Below are 23,967 nucleotides of genomic sequence, written 5' to 3' on the forward strand. Positions count from 1 at the left end.
TGCTGCTTGTAATCTCGTATTGTGTTTTGTGCCATAGCCTACAAGGCATTCTAATGAGAGACACGTATGTATGCAATAAATTTGCAATTATCTGTTGCCCCTTCATTTGCTTCAGTGTTAAGTTCATTTGTTGATTGTTTCTGCATGGCCCAACATGTTAAAGTGCTGCATTTGAACATTGATGAATAGCACCTTGATCTGATTGCTGTCGCTGTTTACTGTATGCTCCTCTAGTACAAGGTTATCCATAAAAAGCATAAGCGAAAGGCATATGACTCTTGAATTTATCATGGTTGTAATAGCGCCATCTTGACTAATCTCGTTGTAAGCTTATTTGGTTGTAATCTTCGTACTTGACAGTATAAAAGGTAGACATCTCTTTCATCCTTGCCTAGTACTGACTCACAAACTTTCAGTTGGCAGCCGCGAAACTAAAGTTTCGCTTTTCGATTACAAGATCGACTCCTTTTTACGCTATATCAGGTCCTATATGCAATTGTTTTATCTACTTAATCTGCTATGTTTAATCTAATTCTTCCATTTGTTGCAGACACTAACAACCCAGTTCCAGCTGTTAAAGTAAGTTGATCATACCAAACAACCCGATATCTGATGTTTGAAAAGTGTAACACAAATATTTATATTTAAAGTTACGCTTGAAGACTTATTTTGAATGTCATATTTTTGTAATAATTTTATAATCTATCACACTAACAAATCATGTGTCGGTGCATTGGAAATGTATGGTGAAATCTCGTTTTTCTCTTTGAAATGGCTGTCTGTTTTTAAAGCCAAATGCATTTGGTTGTCTCTGGGCGGTTACCATATAATACCTGTGCACCGTGTAACATAGCTACAAATATACTCAAAAGAAACTGCAGATAGTATGCATGTTGCGTTATCTTTGATCATAGAATATATTTTGCGAGGGTAAAGAAAGTTTCTATAACTCCCCTCTATTTGACAGTACGCTGATGACTCTATCGTCTACGCTGTACTTGAACATGATAACAATCCTGCTAGAGTGGCCAAAGTTAAGCCGACAAAGCCGCAGCAGCCACCAGAGGACGCTTTACCATACATGTCTATTGATTTTAATGCGACGGAGGCCTTGAAACAAAGAAGAAATGGTGATGATAACCTTTACGAAAATTGCAATGACGAACCAACTACATCATCCACGAGACCAACTACATCAGCCGCGAGACCACCTACATCAGCCGCGAGACCACCTACATCATCCGCGAGACCAACTACATCATCCGCGAGACCAACTACACCAGCCGCGAGACCAACTACATCATCCGCGAGACCAACTACCAGAGTCCCACTGCCCCCCAGACCCGACAATGTCTAATACATTGATGTATTGGTAGCACCTCTGTGGGCTATAACCACTGCCATTAGCCCACCTTTGTCAGGCACCATCTAACAATTCGACCGACCCGTAGATATAGCATTACCTTGCACTACTAGCAATTTCACTTGATGGTCGCAATGGTTTAGTGCTTGCTCATAATTCATATCAAAATTATTACTATATTCTCACAATCTTTGTAGAATTTTACTGTATTTGGTTAAAATCATTTCAATTGTATATCATATTGTGCCTTACTTACATTTTCTAACGATGCTTTCGTATTTATCTGTGTAATCAAGAAACCTTATATATATATATATGCACACAATTTATGGTATTTCATTTCAGTAATGCAAGATTTTGTACACATTTAGTAAGTGTTGTCGCGCCACTATCTCACCTGTCATTGCATTATTTATTGTGTTACGCTTAAGGATCTTGAAAATAATAGTTAATAAATAGTTTTTGCTAAAGCTTGATCAAAATATATTGTGAATAATGTTACCATTTGCACTAATTATTCTATCATTTTGAACCAACCAGCTATAGCGGTGCCAAGTTTCTTTCCAACATGAAGTATGAACAGATTGGCTATTTTAATGTTGGCATCTATTGGCTGATCAACATTTGCCGAATAATCGGTCAAACTCCATTCGGTCATGTCCCGTTCCAGATAACCATTTTGCCTTGGTAGTCAATCAGAAAGTTATCAAACATCCAATAAGTGCACTTTTACTCATTCCCAAGCAGTGATCTGTTTCACCTTGAAGGTTGAACTACTGTTGTACTTGCAAAAGTTAAACATTTAGAGAAATGTGCAAGGCTGATACAAACAGTTATAATTCTATTTTTCTAAAAGGTTCTGTTCAGAGTAGAGTGCTGTGATCTAAATATTCTAGAAGTTTAAGGAAAGTACTGGACTTCCCTGTTGATTGCATAGCTCACTAATGTAATTTTAAGTACATTATCTTATCTATGCTCATGAATTGTTATCAGAAAGGTTTTGTGCTTGTATAAACTCAATCGATCTAACGGCACTGCCTCTGGTATAACTTGATTTTTATGGAGTCGTCTAAGAATAGCGCATATTTATATTTGATTTGTAATTAATAATGCAAAAATATGAAGTTGCTGTAAGTGTTAGGTAATCCGTAACACTGTGTGAACAATCGATTTTAATTCAATCCATGTCTCATTGAATGTTCTTACGAACATACAAGGAATAACAGTAATGATTACACGAATGGTGTGAAGGTCAGTAGCATGAATTGCAGACTTCAGGAAGTACACGCATTCATAATTTTCCTTAACACTTTTTAGTTGTAGCATTTATCGAAAGACTGTTATTAGAACAAACTTGTTGCGGTAAAAAGTGGCTCAATGCGATTGAAAATTGTAATTGCTTGTAACTGATTAAGATTAAAATTTTAGGTAAATATTTTCAAACACTTTGAGGAACTGAAGATTCCAATAAGGGTCTATATTTGTTTTAAAAACTACATTGCCCTATAGCAGCAACGCGCTATCGACACTCATTTAAACAAAGCCATATATTCTTGACTTCCAAATGTTGCAAAACTTATTTCTGCGACTTGCATACTTTTTAGGTCAATCAGAACGAAAGCAAGAATTGCGTACATGAAATATATCGATTGTATTATGAGCAGGAATGATTGCGTTGCAAGTTGGTTGGTATATAAAATCTGATAGCAGATTATCAGCTAGTACTAAAGCTTCGCGATTTTCAAAAATCCTCAGACGATTCAGTGTTGCAAATTTGTAGTACCGAATCGGGATATTATTATGTAAAAAGCCTTGTAAATTTTTGTTAAGATGTATTTCTATACTTTAACTAGAAAACAAACTGTTTTGTGTTCAAGATAATTAGAAATATTTATTTCATGAATGCCCGGGAATGTACAAATTACATGTACAAGACTAGGAGGCGCATGTGTTTTAGTTCCAGTATCGTTCACCCTGAAGACTGTCAGGCGTGAGATAAATTGCCATTACACAATTATATCGTTTATATGACTGGTGATATCTCTTTAAATGGTAGCGACTTTCAAGTCGTCTACCATTTAAAGCGATTTCCAAATCATCTATCTTCAAAGTCGCTACCAAACAAATTGCCATATCACGAAGCTCTAACTCAGTGGTTCTTAACCTTGTTGGAGCTACCGAACTCCACCAGTTTCATATGCGCGTTCACCGAACCCTACATTTTTTTTCCCACTCGATCAGTCCAGGTCGCGGAGGCAGCACTCCATGGATCTGCTGCTCAATTCACAATGCAACCAAACCCTACTTTAGTGTAAAATAAAATATGATTTTTTTTCAGATTCAAGACGTACATCTTTTTTACTGGTGCACAAAATGAACATATATCACATACTCTGTTTTGTTGTACGTCTACTGTTATTAATGAGCACTAACTAGTCTTTTCGCGTTACAAAATGTTGCTTTTGTGTGTTGAAACAAAATTGTGAATAGTTATCACACACTTTGCATTGTTTTACACCTACTACTGTTTAGTACTAGTTACTAACTACTGCAGTCTGTACAACATACATAGTAGTTTTGTGTTACAAAATAAAGGAAGCTCATTTACTTTCAGAAACCTGTTAAACTTATTGTTTAGCCCAGTACATGGCGCCAGGCACACATTTTTGGTTTAATTTTCAAACTTCTTCTAAAATTAGAAGTCGTAACAAGAATAGTGTCTGCTATAAGAAAAACAACAATCAATTAACACCATAAGACAATATTAGTAACAGTGAATTTCAATTCAGCTCGCGTTTTTGCGGTGATAGCGTTTGCAGGTATCCATTACAACTAGGATGAGCAGCGAGTCAACTAAGGAACCGTTGTAACAGGAAACGAACTTTTTCCATCACGAACTATACTCTTCCCATTTTTGCGACTTTCCCAGTAATTACGTAGTAACTTAATTTATTATTCGTTGACAACATAACAAACGATATTTAGGACTTTTATGGTATTGACAGTGTTGTCCGAAGATTTAAAATAACGATGCAATTTTAAATTTTTGTTTGGGAATTTCCAATTTAAAAACGAACGTTTTTTGTGTAAGTTTTGTAAGTACATGCACCTCCCGAGTTAGAAAACAGATAATTACTTATGTTGATGACAGTATAGCCAATTCAGATTCAGATTTTTGTGATTACACAGATAATTAATGTAGCAGCACTGACTCTGATGGTGATGAAAGTAATAGTTTTGTAAGAATAAGGAACATTGTAGAGGATCGTTTTAGCTTCGTAGCGATCGTAGCAATGCACAAAGTATAGATACATTGAATTTTGGCATAGCAGTTTTTGCTAATATGTTAGCAAAATAAAATATATAACAAAAATGTTCTAGATAGAGTTTGAAGTTTAAAAAATTGTATACATATCATGTAGCGAAAGAGGCAATTTTTGGTAAAATGGCTGGGCAGTAGGCCGATAGGTAAATTTGTACATGGACGGCAGTGAAAGGGTAGAACAATGTACCGTGATTATCTGCAGCCAGTGATGGCCAAGTGGGGCATCGCGTATTAACATGATGAGTCGGTGTGTCAAGACTTCCACGACAGAGGCTCCACTGAACCTCTGAGACCGACTCACCGAACCCCTAGGGTTCCATCGAACCCAGGTTAAGAACCACTGCTCTAACTAGTACACACAGCAATAAACAGCCCTGCAACTTTAACATACATAGTTTAACATTAACATAATTGTTAAACTGTTCTGATTATATTAACTTACAATGTCAATTCTTTCAACAGGAAACACATAAAAGTTGAGCAGTTTTGTTTAGGTTTTATATTAAATTGCATTTTGTTTTCACTTATATTTTTATTCACTGCAGAATCTGATATCACCCACGGTAGTAGATTCATCAAAATATCTTTGTTAAAAAGACAAACCATCATAAAAAAGCTTTTGCGAAGGCTTATATTTGCAGTTTTGTAGACTTCTATGACGTGAAGGTTGTCATAATGAATCAATATTTGAAACACGGAAACTGATACCAGCTGTAAATAGAGAAAATATGTGACACGCATTTGAAACGGTCTAATAAATACAACAATTTGTCAAACATGTATAAATGTCAATTCTTGGAATGACTGCTATGAGACATTTCTTTTCTCTAAATTTTGGATCATGTGACTTTTTCAATGAGCAAAAATATTGCACATTCCAAAACCTCTGAGTAAAATAAACTTGTGAAATATTAAAAAAACCTATTTCATTCTTCATGTTTCTTTAATATGGCTGGATGAAATCAAATAGCCTGCATGTGAATTCACACTGGCTGAGAGTCTATCCAGGTTTGAACATATCACTATTTTCTGAACTTTTTTGTTGGTTTCTTGCTTGAAGGCCACCATGACATTTTCCATTCGACGGTTTCTTTCAATAGCTTTTCCTCAGCTGGCGTAAACTCTAGGAGGACAGCGAGGGCCTTTACCAGATGCATCGACTCCGAGTCTCGGCTTAACAGGAAGCTGAAGACGACGTTCTTGAGATACTCAAAGTTAATATCTTTGTGTCCACAGAACCCATTCACCTACAGAGATGAAGCACTCAACAGAAACCTGCCAGTAGATGTTGCTTAACAACTATGTAAACTAGCAGGCGGGTATAAAGTAGTAGATGTAGTGATTTTACATCATGCAAAACCTATACTGCTTGTTGTTCAGTACAAGCGATACAAGGGGTTTAATGGGGAGGAAACCTTCATTTGTGCCTTTTTCATCCCTGGTAGGTATACCACATTTGATAACAGAGAAAGTATTTAGCTTCTAAAGACGCAATAAATTGGTCTTGTCTCAGCCTTGTCAGTAGGGTTGTTTCCATATATTTATTTTGATATACGCAAATAAGTTTGAACTAGTATTTCATGTACAGTTAACCTCTCAATATACGACATTAATCCATTCTGATATTTGCTTAGTATGCCAAAACTGTTTTACATTGAAGAGAATATATTTATGAGACTTCATTGTACATCATTTGATTCATTCCAGAGCAGAAAAACAATGACAAATCCTCAAGTAATTAGGCTACATACATGTATATGTAGCATAAAAACAAATGAATTACATAAAACTGTTCGAAAAATAAATTTGAAAACCTAACATTTATGTAAAACTAAATTTATGAAATAGTAAACCAAAACAGCAGTTGTTATTGTTATTTTATATGAAACGTAAACATAAACAAGTAGTGGCTGAGCGTTGGGTAGATTGATTGACATATATTCACTATAACTCAGCGTCTCTCTATTATTTTATTCATTATATTATATTATTCTATCACAACCCCTTCCTGTCCCCGTCGGTCCCCACTGCGACTATAAATAATTTCATTTGTTTATAAAATTGTTATAAGCACAAGCAAAGGAAAAGAAATATGGATCAACACAAAACAAAAGATAACTTTGTTAATTGTAACAGAAAAGTTTTAACACTTTATATTCTTGCTCTGTGCACAGGGAGCATACTCAACGCAAACAAAGCCCCACATCACAGCGAACGCTCCGTGCGGAGACGCAGACAATGGGAGAGCAGCTGCCTCCATTGAGCGAGGAAAAATGATGTTTGCCGCTTGCATCAATCAATTGGTTTTGGCTAGACTTTGCAAGGAGTCAAAAAACAAGTTAAAATGCTAAATCTTTGGATAGAGCAAATCTTTAGACATTTTATAATCTAATCTTCTTGAAATTTTATCAGCAATCAGATGACAAGGCGATTTCTATTTACCGAAGCCATTAAAATATTTATATAAAAATTGTTTAAAAATCAAATTTGACAATGGCGGCTACAATCAGAATTCAGCTGCCGTAAACAACGATTAATGGTTTACAATTCTTAGTCAACTGCAACTTAGAGGTTTTGCATTGGAACAGCTTTTTTAAAATATGTACCAAAATGAAATTTGTTTTTCAATCAGATTGTTGGTATGCTATTTGACTTACGTGATGGTGAATTAGAATTTTATTGAATTCAAAACCATGTCAGAAAGCAACAACACGAATTAGAAATGGTTTTGAAGCAGTAAATTGTTTGGTATTCAATAAAACAAAGTAATGCCTCAGAAAGGAGGCAAACTAATTTGGCTTTGTCACAAAAGGTGCAACCGACTCTCCGGCAGCAAAAAGATTGAACTAAGTTATTATTACACTGGCTGATAGCCGAAATAGACATGAACACTGATACGACTTATCCACGGTTGATGGATTGTCACAAATATGGGATTGTCACAAAGTGCAGCATACCGGGGCTTGTTTAGAATACTTCTGCCTTGTTCATATCTCAATGGGCTGACTGCAAATTTTAATTCTCCAAATTTTATTGAAACTCACACGACGACCAGTCATTTTATGGCTTATTAAAATAGAAAAGATCATAAAAACAATTCTTAAATTCGTAATTTCGCTCACAGCATAGCAGAAAACAAAATAGAAAACATATTGAAGGGAACATCGGCGTGCTTGGTCAGCCTGGGTAACTACCATAGTATTACATGATGCCCTAACTAAAGATCGGCAACCTTTCTGTATTCAACTTTTTAGTCAGGACCTTGACCTCTTCACTCACTAGCATTTCTACCGTTTGTTAAAACACTCCATTGCTATTATAACAGAGCTTCAAAAAAAGAAGTTTAACAAATTAGGCCCAATCAAAATAGTATGATGGAGGTTTTGTACCGAGATGCATTTATACATGTCTCAAGATGTCTAACAAGTGTCTCAAGGTATATTTACATGTGTCTCAAGGTATATTGACATGTGTCTCAAGGTACATTTACATGTGCCTCAAGGTATATTGATATGTGTCTCAAAGTATATTTACATGTGTCTCAAGGAGTATAATTTACAAGTGCCTGAAGGGGTATTCACATGTGTCTCAAAGTATATTTACATGTGTTTCAAGGTATATTTACATGTGTTTCAAGGTATATTTACATGTGTCTCAAAGAGTATTTACCCATGTGTCTCAAGGTATATTTACCCATGTGTCTCAAGGTATATTTACATGTGTCTCGAGGAGTATTTACAATTGTCTGAAGGGGTATTCACATGTGTCTCAAGTATATTTACATATGTCTCAAGGAGTATTTACATGTGTCTCAAGGTATGTTTACATGTGTCTCAAGGTATATTTACATGTGTCTCAAAGAGTATTTACCCATGTGTCTCAAGGTATATTTACATGTGTCTCGAGGAGTATTTACAAGTGTCTGAAGGGGTATTCACATGTGTCTCACGTATGTTTACATATGTCTCAAGGAATATTTACATGTGTCTCAAGGTATGTTTACATGCGTCTCAATGTATATTTACATGTGTCTCAAGGAGTATTTACCTATGTGTCTCAAGGTGTATTCACATGTGTCTCCAGGTATATTTATATGTGTCTCAAGGAGTATTTACCCATGTGTCTCAAGGTATATTTACCTATGTGTCTCAAGGTATATTTACATGTGTCTCAAGGAGTATTTACAAGTGTCTGAAGGGGTATTCACATATGTCTCAAGGTATATTTACATGTGTCTCAAGGTATATTTACATGTGTCTCAAGGTATATTTACATGTGTCTCAAGGGGTATTCACATGTGTCTCCAGGTATATTTACATGTGTCTAAAGGTATATTTACATGTGTCTCTAGGGGTATTTACATGTGTCTCAAAGAAGTATTTATCCATGTGTCTCCAGGTATATTTACATGTGTCTCAAAGGAGTATTCATCCATGTGTCTCCAGGTATATTTACATGTGTCTAAAGGTCTATTTACATGTGTCTCAAGGAGTATTTACATTTGTCTCAAGGTATATTTACATGTGTCTCAAGGGATATTCACATGTATCTCAAGGAATATTTATCCATGTGTCTCAAGGTATATTTACATGTGTCTCAAGGAGTATTTACATGTGTCTCAAGGAGTATTTACAAGTGTCTCAAGGGGTAGTTACTCATATCTTAAAAGGTATACTGCGGTCATCTAGCGCAGAGGTTCCTAACCTGGGTTCGATCGAACTCTACAGGTTCCATGAGCCAGTCTTTGGAACTCGGTAGAGGTTTCTCGAAGGCAACAACAGAAGTTATACTAATTTGCAAAGGTATGCATGTATTTCTGAAAAGATGTGTAATTTGTTGTGAGTTATTGCATTGTAACGGTTTGTTCTACAAACACAATGAATGTTAACGCACAGTTCATTTTGTGTGCCGGTAAAACATGTACCGGTAACGAAAATGAAAACAATAATCTATTTTTCAATAAAAGGTTTGATGAAAGCACATATGAAAGTGGTATTCAGTATGTCCAGCAAGGTTAAGAACTGCTTATCAAGTATAATAGCACCTTCAACACTACTAAGCAAAGGTATTTTTGCAAAGATGATGCTAGGGTTTATTCTCTTTTTTAAGGGAAAAGTTTACAACTAGGGCCTAGCTTATGATATAAAGGCAAGTAAACTGGTAACTTTATGGAAGACTGAAATACTTTTTTAAAATTATCAGTAGAATACGATATATGTTTAAAACTGTTCATTCATACAAAATTACATTCACAAATTGTAATTTATTGATGAGGTCTAGCAAAGTAGTGCTAGGAGTTGCCCCTTGCTCAAACAAATGGTTTAGAAGGAACCAGGAGCTCACACACGAACTTTAGGCAGGGCCATTGGTCTTGCCACCATGTCCATGCTTATAGCTCATGCCGGGTCTCAAATTATTATTGGCAGCTTGCCAGAATTAATTGACCAGCAGGTTTCAAAAGCATTCACTTCCTTCTAGCAAGCTGCTAACAATCACTGCCTTACGGACATACAGTGGACCCTGGGTTACGGCATCCATGCCTTGCAGTTTTTTGCCCTAAGAACTTGGATACAAGCTTTTCCAGCCCCTCGTTACGGCATTTTCCAGACTATATGACATCAACCAAATTATCTTCGAAATTCCAATTTGAGCAGCATGGCTCGGTCTTTCTTGTTGAATTGAAAAAAGTTTTAATATGGTTGGCCAAAAGTTATAGCGAAAGCTACACAAAAAGCGTCCCGCGAGAAACAGTCAGGAAATAAAAAATTTAGATGACAAAATTAAAATTAGGCTTAGTAACATAGTAAGACTTAGTTCCAAGTGTGTGTTAAGTAAGCTAATTTCATTTAAGTTAACTTCAACGTTCATGCTACGTTACGCAGTATCACAAAAGCCCAGTCTACCGAAAGTATCAGGAAAGTTTGACAGTTGACAGAGAAGACCGAAACTGATAAAATTTTAGTGATAAAAAGTTGAAATTCAGTAAAATAGTTGAGAATACATACTAAAGCTAAGCTTTAGTATGTATTCTTAACTATTGTAATCTTTTCTGGTATATCTGTGCTGCCCCAGTGATGCCATCGCTTACGGCCTCTATAGCCAACGAACAATCGCTGAGACGACGGTGCAGACCTACGGCAATACAGCGCGGACATGTCAGCCAGCCGAACTTAGCTTGGTTTCTTCGGCAGGGTGCCGGTGTGAGAGCCTAGTGATGACCGGCTCAGAAGAAGGATGGTGTGGTTGGAGGCTATAAACACCCTGTGGTCAGGACTGTGGTAGTAACAGAGATACTCAGTACGTATCTTTGGTAACCACAGCTAAAGCAATATCAGACATGCTTGAGTAATATTGAGAATGCAAAAAATTGAAATAGGGGGCTCATAGACGAGCAGTAACAAGTGACAAACAGGCCATCGCAGGCCTCAGCACTTCTTATGCGAAAAACTTGATCACTTGCTATTAGTGGTCGATGGCTGTCCCTCTGGCTGTCCCTCTGGCCATGCACATGATAAACTTGTAGTAATCGTTACATTACTAATCACTAGTGTTACATTCTAAGAATTTTTGTCATATTTTTCATCTTCGTAGCATGTAAATGGTTCAAAAAGCCAAATCTTTAAATCTTCCATGCGATTTAAACCTTCGTTTCAAGGGGGAGGGGTATTTTTGAGAAGATCGTAGCAACAACGCAGTACTGCGTATCATGTAGGTTAAACATCGATATTCGTATTATTGCACAAATCTTTGCGATCGAAGATTGGATTTTCACCGTTTTCATTAGGGATGTCCTTACAGCATCCCTGTTTTTAATGCACGTGTTTTAAAAATATTGTCTTCAAAATAAAAATTATTAACTCCGAAATTTAAAGAAAAGTTTCTTACACGCTTTGACATTGACGTTTGACCTTAGACGCATTCTAGGAGTGCCAGCCGCGATATAAATTGTGCACCCCGTTGTAGATAAAAGCGCAACAGACTAATATAGACAACGCGGAGTTGTACGACAATTTCTTCGTAGCATGTAAACTCATCAGCTACGAATAATTGCGAATGGTGCGATCACTCCTGCGTATCATGTAAATACGTCCTCCTCATTCCTACGATCAAAACCACAACTTCGAAGCTCAAAAATTCGTAGCCTATAACACTAGTGATAGTCACCCATTTAGGTAACTAGCTATCATCTATACCAGTGTGTAAGGCATATCTATAAAAGTGTTGGGCTGGTATATTTAGTACCGGATAGGATATCCTTGCACTTTTTTATCGGTTTTCCCGGTGTCGGTATCCTCGGTATTTACCATCTTCGGTATCCTTTGCCAATTAAGAAAGTTCGGTATTGTCGGTATTTTAGTTGGGTATATGGTTTTCAGTGTGTGTTTAACTTCAGCTTACCTACTGCCTATTTTTATATAACGCAGGTGGGAGATAAATCAAATATAAAACGTATAAATATATCAAACGTATCAAATATCAAACGGAGGGTTTTATCAAATATAAAACGTAATATACATTTTAGATTTGATAAAATATAAAACGTATAATACGTTTTACATTTTATCAATGTAAGACGTAATATAATACTAGATACCTATAGGTAAGCGTGGATATGTTCGTTGAAGAAAGAGTTATAATATAATTCGCATGTGTTGTGTTTTCAGAATGTCTGAGAAAAAGATGTGATTGCCAATGCGCACTGAGAGACTCTTTTTGATTAGCGTGTTCGTCAAAGAGGCGTTTTTGCAACTAACCATAACATCAATTGACGCGTGATTGTAATCTCATTCTGTTACATGGCGATTGTGAGCGAGACGTCAAATGAGCTCTTTCATAAGCAGCTCATTGTGCGGGAGATTCTCCCGCGCATCGCGGCACTGGTAATGCTGTAGCCTGTCAAGTACAAAAATCTATCTGGATAACCATATACCGATAGGCTTTTACGGATAAATACCGATCATATCAAACCGGCCGCGAATAACTAGCTGTCACCGAAAATGATTGGTTTCCCGGATACCGATAATCCCTCGGTGTCGGTAAGAGCAGATAACTCCTTACCGGCCCAATACTATCTATAAGTACACATCTGAGGCAAGTCATTAGGCCTACAGGGTAACCACTACATGAGAACAGCTCTTGGGACACATGGGTACCAGAGTTTGAGTAAAGAGAAAACTGAGGCGTTACCAAAGTTAAACAACTTGTTTAACCGAATACAAATGTTGGCTCAAGAAGACAACTTCACAACTTAGAGAACTACGTTCAGAACCAACTCTGACCTGCTAGATATAGCAGGATAATGTTCGACTTTGAATGATGTTTTTTGAAGAAATTGAAATCAAAAACTCTAAGGAACCTCAACTTTAGTGGCCTAAAATATTCTGAAATCCTGCACTATCCGAACCTGGCGTTTGACTCATTAGACATAGTCACGCTGCGGTATACACGATAACCAGCTGCGCACAGGAATGTGACTTTAACTACCAGACAGTGGTGTGGGCAGTCACTAGAACAACAACTATGAACCAGCAATAAAAAGTACTGCGTAATTGCAACGCGAAGGTCATTATGTGGCTGTCATATCGAGCCTAACAAGGATTAGGACAATGAATACCGTTAAAATTGACTAGCTGTTGGTAAAAATAGACGTGAATGAATAAATTGAACACAACGAATTGAGCCCTTACTGGTTAGTTGCACTTTTTCACCAGCCTGCTTCCATTTGCTCAAACAAAAACAATACACTTATCTAACCCCTGGTTCATATACTCTTTATCATAAGTTATTGTGATTTCCATCAGTCCAAAGTCAAATTCACTTTATCTAGCGAGGTGAAGAGGGAATTCAAGTTCCTTTTTCAAGCAGTAAGTAGGTCTGCTGCCATAGCACAGACATAGTCCCATGATATATCACATACCTACCAGACCAAAGGGAAATTAAACGTTGTACCCTAGCAGTCACATTCCTTTCAATTTCTAACTATGCCGTCTCTGAGTGCGCAATATGAACATCCTGTAGTTGTAATAACAAAATCTATCTCAGAGCTAAGAGGTAGCCCAGAACATCAGTTACTACCAAGTCACAATCTTAAATCTAAGTTCGCTAATATTGTTGTGTTTTGGTATGAAGTTTTACCTATTGACATTCTGTAGTCAATCGAAATTTAATATACTACTCTTGAAAGGGTCTTCTTTTGAAATTTGCATGCTACGAAATATTGTTTTTGTGTAATAGAAATTTTAGAATACGAACTATTGGCGAAGATTTCAGAATATATGCAGTTACAAGCTCTCAGAGTCTACCGAATGTAAATCTCATTTCAGGGGTACCTCGAGGAGATTTCAGCGCAGGAGTTGAGGGAGTTGAAGGTGACATAAAGCATGGCAATGCAAGAGTTCAATAAAGATGAAAAAGAGGCAGTCCATTACTCCGACAGCCCGAATGAAATACATTTTAGAAAAATTCTATAAAGTTTCAGAACTTGTAGAAAAGAATCAACCAGAAAAAGTGTTCACCAGTTGGACTATCGCTTACTATGACTATCTATTTGCTTTCAACATTTTTAAAAGATCGTTGAAAGCGGACAGAAGCAAATGACTTCTGATCGCTTCCTTACAAGACATCACGCAAAAACTACTGAGTCAAACCTGAAGCTAATGAACCAAAGAAAGTAACAAGTGGCCATGATATGATAGCAATTAAAACAAGAAAGAAATTCAAGTGAAAACGAAAGAAACAGAAAACCTACATTTTTCTTTATATAATGTGCAGCTTTTTTCATGTTTAATGTGTAGTAATTCAATTCTAACATGTAATTGTTAGAGTTGAATGTGTAGTAATTCAATTCTAATATGTAATTGTTAGAGCTTAATGTGTAGTAATTCAATTCTAACATGTAATTGTTAGAGCTTAATGTGAAGTAATTCAATTCTAATATGTAATTGTTAGAGCTTAATGTGTAGTAATTCAATTCTAACATGTAATTGTTAGAGCTTAATGTGTAGTAATTCAATTCTAATATGTAATTGTTAGAGCTTAATGTGAAGTAATTCAATTTTAACATGTAATTGTTAGAGTTTAATGTGTAGTAATTCAATTTTAACATTGAATTGTTAGAGTTTAATGTGTAGTAATTCAATTCTAACATGTATTTGTTAGAGTTTAATGTGTAGTAATTCAATTCTAACATGTATTTGTTAGAGTTTAATGTGTAGTAATTCAATTCTAACATGTAATTGTTAGAGTTTAATGTGTAGTAATTCAATTCTAACATGTAATTGTTAGAGTTTAATGTGTAGTAATTCAATTCTAACATGTGTTAGTTAGAGTTTAATGTGTAGTAATTCAATTCTAACATGTGTTTGTTAGAGTTTAATGAGTAGTAATTCAATTCTAACATGTAATTGTTAGAGTTTAATGTGTAGTAATTCAATTCTAATATGTAATTGTTAGAGCTTAATGTGTAGTAATTCAATTCTAACATGTAATTGTTAGAGCTTAATGTGTAGTAATTCAATTCTAATATGTAATTGTTAGAGCTTAATGTGAAGTAATTCAATTTTAACATGTAATTGTTAGAGTTTAATGTGTAGTAATTCAATTTTAACATTGAATTGTTAGAGTTTAATGTGTAGTAATTCAATTCTAACATGTATTTGTTAGAGTTTAATGTGTAGTAATTCAATTCTAACATGTATTTGTTAAAGTTTAATGTGTAGTAATTCAATTCTAACATGTATTTGTTAGAGTTTAATGTGTAGTAATTCAATTCTAACATGTATTTGTTAGAGTTTAATGTGTAGTAATTCAATTCTAACATGTATTTGTTAGAGTTTAATGTGTAGTAATTCAATTCTAACATGTAATTGTTAGAGTTTAATGTGTAGTAATTCAATTCTAACATGTAATTGTTAGAGTTTAATGTGTAGTAATTCAATTCTAATATGTAATTGTTAGAGCTTAATGTGTAGTAATTCAATTCTAACATGTAATTGTTAGAGCTTAATGTGTAGTAATTCAATTCTAATATGTAATTGTTAGAGCTTAATGTGAAGTAATTCAATTTTAACATGTAATTGTTAGAGTTTAATGTGTAGTAATTCAATTTTAACATGTAATTGTTAGAGTTTAATGTGTAGTAATTCAATTCTAACATGTAATTGTTAGAGTTTAATGAGTAGTAATTCAATTCTAACATGTAATTGTTAGAGTTTAATGTGTAGTAATTCAATTCTAATATGTAATTGTTAGAGCTTAATGTGTAGTAATTCAATTCTAACATGTAATTGTTAGAGCTTAATGTGTAGTAATTCAATTCTAATATGTAATTGTTAGAGCTTAATGTGAAGTAATTCAATTCTAACATGTATTTGTTAGAGTTTAATGTGTAGTAATTCAATTCTAACATGTATTTGTTAAAGTTTAATGTGTAGTAATTCAATTCTAACATGTATTTGTTAGAGTTTAATGTGTAGTAATTCAATTCTAACATGTATTTGTTAGAGTTTAATGTGTAGTAATTCAATTCTAACATGTGTTTGTTAGAGTTTTCAATGGATTTTTGTAATTTGTAAAAGGTTTGGCAGATTTTAAAGGGGCTTGCAACTGATCAGGGCATTTATTGTGTAAGAACCGTTCTACTTAGGAAATTCTGACTACATAACACAATTTCCAGAACAAACTATATTTCATGTACATGTAGATGCTTTAGCGTAGAGAAAAAGCATATTTGGCATTAGCAGGAATGATCACTTTATATGCGCGTTCGGTTGACTAGAATGGAGATATCTCTATAACATGTTGAATGTTTATGAGATTTTATTGTCATTCAATTTCAATCGAACCCAAATTTTTGACTCGGTATCAAATGTGAAAGACCTGCTCTTTTCATCAGGTATAGCTTATGTTTATGGAGTAGCTTGCACCTGTACTCTAGCCAGCTAGCGAGCAGGTGTAATTTAGTATCGGGCTTGTTTTTCATGGATACAGTTTGTATTACATTAATGGGTTAATATATTTAGACAGATACCACACAGTAGTTCTGCAGCTCGTATGAGCATCCCCTTCATCAGCCACGCTGTCCCAAATTTAACTACCAAGAAACATACCGAGTGGAGGGCAGTCTCTCTGACAAGAGCTGGTAGGCCAGAGGCAAATCACCATTCACCATAGCAACTGAGCGGATGAAACTAAGGAATGATGAGTTTGACATCGCAGCCGCAGTTGTTATGACTGAGAAACTGGCTGTTGTGTCAGGTTGGTTGATCAAATCAACCAGGTTTTATTTAGCTCACTTCATCATAACCAAAAAGGATAAAACATTTTGTTGTATTAGCCCTTACTGGCTAAACGAAGGGCAAAACCTCTTTGGTCTGTGACTCCTACTACTGTTCTACCCAAATGTTCCAAAGTTATCAATCCTCAAGCTAAATATGTAAATGACCTTCACCTTGAAGGATACTACTACTGCCAGCATATTTCAACTAGCAAACCATTTGCCAGCAGCTTTTTCCTAAACTACCAATAATTTCAATAAGCAGTGAGCAAATATTCGGGAAATGCATCAACTGACTGCAACCCCAGCTAAACGTAAACAAAACAACAATTTCATAACAAGTAAATTCATAACTAAACCTTAACAGTGTTGTGAAACCTTAATAATTATCACTCAGGAAGCCTTTATGATATGTGCAACATTGTATATATCAAAGATAAGAAAGATCCAATGATATCATTGTTTTTTGTCTAATGGTCCAATTTGCTGTAAACGGCCTTGACCGGTATAAATGAAGTTAATATCTATCTAACCATGTGTTCATTCAGGCAATGAAAATTTGCACCCAAATTTGAAAGAGGTTTTAGTTGGTGAAATCGATAAAAACCAAAGGAGCCTATGGCTTTTGTGACCTTGAAGGAATCTTTTCTCTTTGACCCATTTCACAGTCTATTAACTTATGTGTAGGAAATGCTGGGGCCTTCTAGGTAAAGGCGTTTCAATAACAACATTGTAAAATATGATAAGAATTCTCAAGAAGCTGTCTGTAGAGGGGGGCATTGGGTAGGAACGAGCTATCAAGTAGTACATGTAGTATTACCTCATGTCTATATTGCTGGGATAGGACTGTGCTATACTTGGCTGTTGACTCATCCATAGCCTGAGGCTTGGTCTTTGCGGAGGGAATGTTATCGCCCATTGGTGATTCACATCTGCAAAAGAAAACAACTATTGACAAACATAAACCGCAAGTTATGCTTTTATGAGTAAGAAGTCAAACAGTGGTTCACTATCCCAGCTGTTTATGAGCAAGCAGAAACAATACATGTATATTCATGTTAGCATTAGATGAGAATTGCTGCTCATTCCAGTTTAAACACATGATGCTAGGGGCTTCATGAATATGTCCATCGGCTGTTCTTAAACTAGACTTTCTCTACCACATAAGCAGTGCAATGCTTTCAAATTACAAATAACAGCTAAAATATATACAATAAAACTTTCAAGAGGCCTCAATGACTCAGGAGAACAGATTATGGAGAAAAAAGCTTACAAATTCTTCTGCTAAGCTGATTTTTAATTAAACATATGTAAAAATTTAAACTAAACTTCTACATTCACACTGCCTGCAGGGCTGGGTAATGGGGTATGCATATGGAGTAACTATATGGAATTGGATCTAAGATTTTACCATTGTAAAACAACTATATAATTTTGTACAATATTTGGGCAGGCAGTACATGACCATTGAGATCGGATATGAAAGCCTTGATATGTGTATGCCTCTATCATGTGTCTTAGACTGAGATTTATGTCTATGTTTACCTGGTTGTTGTACAACATATTGTTATTAGATTCAGCAACTGGTTATTCGTCTATCAAATAAACTAATGAAGATATCTATTGGATGTCATTGAAAGGTACATGTAAAGGATAAGCTCGAGTAGTATGTTACATGTAGACCTCAATGATTGCTCATTGCATACTCCCAAGCAACGACAGTTATTCACACGTCGGAGAAATCCGAAAGCATCCTATTGAATTACTTGTAAATTATTTTTTACAATATCACACAGAATTTGAGTCATTGTGAACACATACAGCTGCTGCCCCGGTTGCTTTTCTAAACAAACGAAGCCGCAGCATTTGTTCATGGAGCAGGCAAAGGGAAGTGTATTCAAAAGTTCACGGCGTATATCATACCAACACGATGCGACACCCAAAAGTTATATTATAGATAAATATCTTGGGTAAATTTAATTGCTTCGCCAGTTGGCAGTGGTAAAGAACATAGTGAGGGAAGGCACAAAACAATATAAAATGTGTCATTGTAATAACTACACAATTTCATCAGACAACTTGAAAAGGGAGGTATTAGGTACAGAGATATAGAATTTTAAACCCCTCAGAAAGGTTAAACCCTCATGAATTGGTATTCATTCACCGCAACAAGTATTACGCAGAAGATATATCTATATTTTTTTGCCAGTCAGTAGGACTTGCGCAACACAAGTGGCTTTGCACAATATCTGTCGTCAGATTCTCAGTATGGCTAAAATGATTATCAATCAATTCCTGTTCACCCAGCACAAACCTCTCCAGCACCAAAACAACAAGCAAACTAGGCCAGCCCATAAAAAAGCAGGCAGTTTTTACTAGAGAGTTCTACGACAGTCTGTTGCCTTTTAATCATGCAGTTATCCTAGCAGCCCAGCGTGCCGTGAGATATTGTCAAGTGTAATTACTATATGTACAACAACCATATTTCAGGATGCCAATGGGCTCTACTTGGTACAGTGGTTAGGGTATTAGTCTGTTATGCTGAAAGTTGTGAGTTCAAATCCCGCATAAGGGGATATTTTTCTAAAAATCTAAACGTGACTTTGGACAAACAGGCAAACAGACACGGGTCTCATTATAGTAAAAATTATACATGTCTTCAGAATATTCGTACCCGCTACTTCACCTAACCAAACTAAGTGATGTAAATAAAATATTAGGCTAACAGAGACATCCAGAGAGTAATCTGAAGAAATAACCAAACATGAGTTGAAAACTTGTGAATAAATCGACAAACTTAATTTATGTATTTTACAGCCTATAAGACACACTATTTCATCCCGAAATTAGCCTAAAAATTCTCTCCCCTGTGTCTTATGTACATAATGCAGACTCAAAATTTGAGAATTCTGGCTAACACTCTACAGTGCATGCCTACTTGAAAGTGTAGAATTCTACATTACAATGTATTTTTTATGAAAATTCTATATGAAATTGTAGAATTTTCCTGACTGGCCTAACATTCGGCGTGACTAGAAAGGTTACAGTTCAAGAATTTTTATTTACTGGAGTTTTACCGCTGTAAATATGGATACAAGAAACAGTTCATGGTTATTTCGCTAAAATTCTATGGGCTAAAAACACATTTGCCGAAAAGGTCATTTGTCATAATTGAAGCTTTTTGTCGAAAAGTATAGTTTTCGTCGAGTTATTTTTGGCCTCCTATTGCACAAATGGTACGTTCTTGGGCGCGTTCTATACAAAAGTGCGTTTTGTAGGCCATCAAATACGATATATACTGGCAGGTTGTAAACTGAGAAATATTAAAACACGCCCTACACAAAGAGTGTAAAGATCTATGACATCCGGGACATGCCGAAGAGAGAAGCGATTGACACACAGAGTGGCATGTGTAGGCATCCCTTAGAACATCAAGGATGTCTGCTTTTCTCATTGCAAACAGAAGCTATGCTGTTTTCACTAGCATTGTTGCATAAAAATGGATCCTTGATTTTGGCTGGACATGGTTGAGCCTAGTGGTAAGGCAACTTCTTGACGACTGGAAACATCTAGTTGCAACGAGCAAGTTAAGGTTGGACGTATTTCCTGTTACCCCCTTTCTACCTTTTCGGGTATGGAACCCCAACTCGCTGTTCACAGGTCAACAGGTCGCAGCTGCTGGTGACTTCTAGTAGTATTCCTCATACTGACTGACAGATCTAATACATACGGATAGCACACAACCTGCGCATATAGTGTATAAATGTGATGAAGATATGAGCTCCTGTAGTCACATAGGAATTCTTGATGTGAATGTAATACATGCAGCTGAGAGAGGTCATCAATATCAGGGGTGACATGTGTTAACAATGATTGACTCCAGGAGGTTGATTTGAACAAGAAGGAAGTCTCTTATCAGACTAGTTGCAAGTAATTCAATGACTGGATTCCAACAAAAAACGCTAACGATCAATAAACCAATAAAACCTGTGATATTGCAGTTGGCTGTATGCATGAAGGAAGCCAAGTAACTAGCAATGTGGGTTTATGCATGTCTGCCTGTAGCTCAAGTACTATGGTATGTTTTTGTCTGTAGCTCTGGTACTAGGTATTCATTTGTAGTTGGAGTGCTATGTATCTACTTGTAGCTGGGTTGTAGGAATTGGCCAGACAGCACAAACGCTACATATTCACGTTAATCCTTTCACCATAAAATAATGGTACTAATTGCATCTCCTTAATGAAACCATCGCACTGACCAGTTGACCAAAGTCATATAGAGGGCTATGAGGCAAATATGGATGAACTTAGTGTGTGTACTTTTAGGCATTCTACAGCTAGTGTGCAACCACTAAATGGTAACTTATCTGACGTCCTCGGATAATGAGTTTGACATGCACTGTTAGGTGCTCCCAGTGTTTACTTAGTCATTTATATATTGACTAATCCAAGTTTATTTAGTGGTTGCTAAGAAATGGCATGAGGAAATATTACTGACTGATTGACTAACCAGCTTTTACTCTAAATACAGTACTTGGGAATGATTTCTCTATGAAGTAGTGAGTCATAGAACTGCCCAAGACCACAGACATAACTAAATGTAGTTGATAGAGAGAGAGCTGGATTTTCTAAAACGAGTTGTTGAAATGATCTAAAGTGTAAAAAAGCCAAGTATATTAGTTATGATGAGGCACGAAAATGATACGCCATTTTTCTGAAATGGTGTATTTTTGATGTAAAATGGGGTCCAACGTTTTGCTTTTTTCAAAAACCAATGAATTTACTATTTTGTAGATAGTTTTATTTTATATTAAACTGAAACAGTCTGAAAAAATGAAGAATTGAATACATAGACAACATTAAAGAACATCCAAATTGGGAGCCTATTAAAGATTTATAGCCGCTCAATAAGTGGATGTTAGAATCTTCTAGTACATCTGATTGCTATCTGTAAGTCGTCTGCCCTCCACTCTACAAAGTGACCCCATAGGCCTTCCTCTCTAAGCATGAATTTACGAGCTCTCAAAGGCCGGTTCATACTATATCGCCGTTTGTTAGCATAGCCCTTTCGGCGTCCATCGTCGATTATGTGAACCGTGAATTGATGGCATCGACGAAGCATCACAGACACGTCGAGAAAGTTTGCAGCTGCTAAACTTCGGCGAACCATTTCGGCGATGGTAATTCGCATTCGCGGATAGAGTGGTTTATTCATATCCGTTTATAATAGTTGCTGCAGGACTAGTTTTTGATTCTAACACTTGAAAACAAAGAATTTTTTTGGCGAAAATTTGATAAAAAGCGAAAAAAAATAAATGAAAACACTACGTCACAGAGTATTTCCTGATGCAAACACGGATGGATATGTGATAGTGTAAACATGGTTATCATCGATGATCACCGAAGTACTGTGGCATCAACGTCGAAGTACAACGACATAGTGTGAACCAGCCTTTAGCTAGCGCATATGTATATAAACAATATGAAAAGAAAAGGATTTTGCTTAGTGAAAAGATGATATCAATGGACAAAGACTGCCCGCATTCATTGGTAATGCTCGCTATTTATTGAACAAACTTAGTGGCTAAATGCGGAGAGGGAGGTAGCTCAGAAGATAAAAGAAATTCGCCTGATAAGAGTATCTTGATGTGTTATAATGAACAGCTCTGAGCTACTATAGACTTAATTACATTACGAGTAGGGCATTGCTCATAGCTCAGTAGGTAGTCATGAGAACTGAATGACTAGCATATGTACCTTTCTAGTTCAGACAGGGCTGGACTGGATCTCACTCGATCTATCAATTCTTGAGACCTGCCGGAGCCCAGAGTGGCAGCAGGTTCTCCCAAGTCCTTTAGCTCTCTCTTTATGGTTTTTTTAAGGTCATTGATGGTCTGCTGGTGAACTCGGATAGATTTAGTTTTCTCTCCTATCACCTTGTCCTGTTCCATCAGTTTAATCTTGAGATTAGCGCTAAAATATGGGCAATAATGGCTGCATGTAAAACAAATAGAGGTGAAATTTACAACTTTTAGCATTTCATCGACTTGCAACTTAGGTAAATCTAGTCTCAGCGGCTATACTTATCATTATTATACTATATAAAGCCTTAGCTCCCTCATGTTTGATTCCCACATGCAGAAATGCAGTAACTTGCTAGAATTAGCAACTAAACCAAAAGTGTGGCCTATTACTATTCTAATTAGACATCATTTTCCACTATGCTGATACAAGTAGGATAGCATATGAGTCTCCGGGCAACCTACATGTAATTTATTCTGTAACACTGTTAGTTAATGTTTAATTTTTGGGAGTTGTCGAATTTAATGCAATAAATTACAAACAGAGAACAACTCCCAATTAAATGATAGTCCGAGAACAACAAACAGCATTGTAATCCCACAAGCGTTTCGGTGGCTAATAATGACCATCTAATAAGAACCTACAGATTACAAACAAGCTCAATTAGGTTGTGAGGTGATTCCTTGTAAAAATGCTGACAACTAAAAATTATTTTTTCAATTAAAGAATAATGTAAAAAAGCGGGCATTTTCTATTAAAGTTGTAATTAGTCTTCCATAGTTTTTTTAAGTGCAGATGAATAGATATATGTACAATTGGTATCTATGGAGAGTCATTCGTATTCAGACACATAAGTTAACACCGAGCCCTTGATGACAGCATTACCATATACGTGTATATCTACATGTACATTTTAGCTGATTCAGCGACACAAAGACATGAATAAAATGGAACGATATGCAGCTTGGTCGTTCAGTCTTAAATTACACTTGCAGTTAGTTCCTAGCAAAAATCATGGCTGATTCACACTATGACGCCGTATATTGGCGTTGATGCCACAATACTCCGATGATGTTTGAACAAAATATTAGTCCCGCAGGAACTATCATAAACGGAAATAAATAAATCATCCTATTAGCGACCACGAAATACTATTGCTGAAATGGTTCACATTGTACAGGTGGTTGTCGATGCTCGGCGAAA

General features: G+C 36.0%; 2 protein-coding genes across 2 annotated transcripts in view; one reads left to right on the top strand and one right to left on the bottom strand.

Annotated features, from left to right (window-relative positions):
• Positions 1-1,864, top strand: part of LOC137396818 (neural cell adhesion molecule 1-B-like) — a 474,203-nt gene extending 472,339 nt beyond the window's left edge. The window contains exons 9-10 of the mRNA XM_068083132.1: positions 551-579; positions 968-1,864. Of these exons, the coding sequence (XP_067939233.1) occupies positions 551-579; positions 968-1,357 (419 nt within the window). The 3' untranslated portion in view covers positions 1,358-1,864. The remainder of the gene's footprint in view (positions 1-550; positions 580-967) is intronic.
• A 3,324-nt stretch (positions 1,865-5,188) lies between these two features.
• Positions 5,189-23,967, bottom strand: part of LOC137396605 (golgin subfamily A member 1-like) — a 33,725-nt gene continuing 14,946 nt past the window's right edge. The window contains exons 11-13 of the mRNA XM_068082920.1: positions 22,720-22,935; positions 17,783-17,894; positions 5,189-5,935 (exon numbers count right to left, since the gene is read on the bottom strand). Of these exons, the coding sequence (XP_067939021.1) occupies positions 5,711-5,935; positions 17,783-17,894; positions 22,720-22,935 (553 nt within the window). The 3' untranslated portion in view covers positions 5,189-5,710. The remainder of the gene's footprint in view (positions 5,936-17,782; positions 17,895-22,719; positions 22,936-23,967) is intronic.

Source organism: Watersipora subatra, chromosome 5 (genome assembly GCF_963576615.1).
Source record: "Watersipora subatra chromosome 5, tzWatSuba1.1, whole genome shotgun sequence".
NCBI classification, from domain to species: domain Eukaryota; kingdom Metazoa; phylum Bryozoa; class Gymnolaemata; order Cheilostomatida; family Watersiporidae; genus Watersipora; species Watersipora subatra.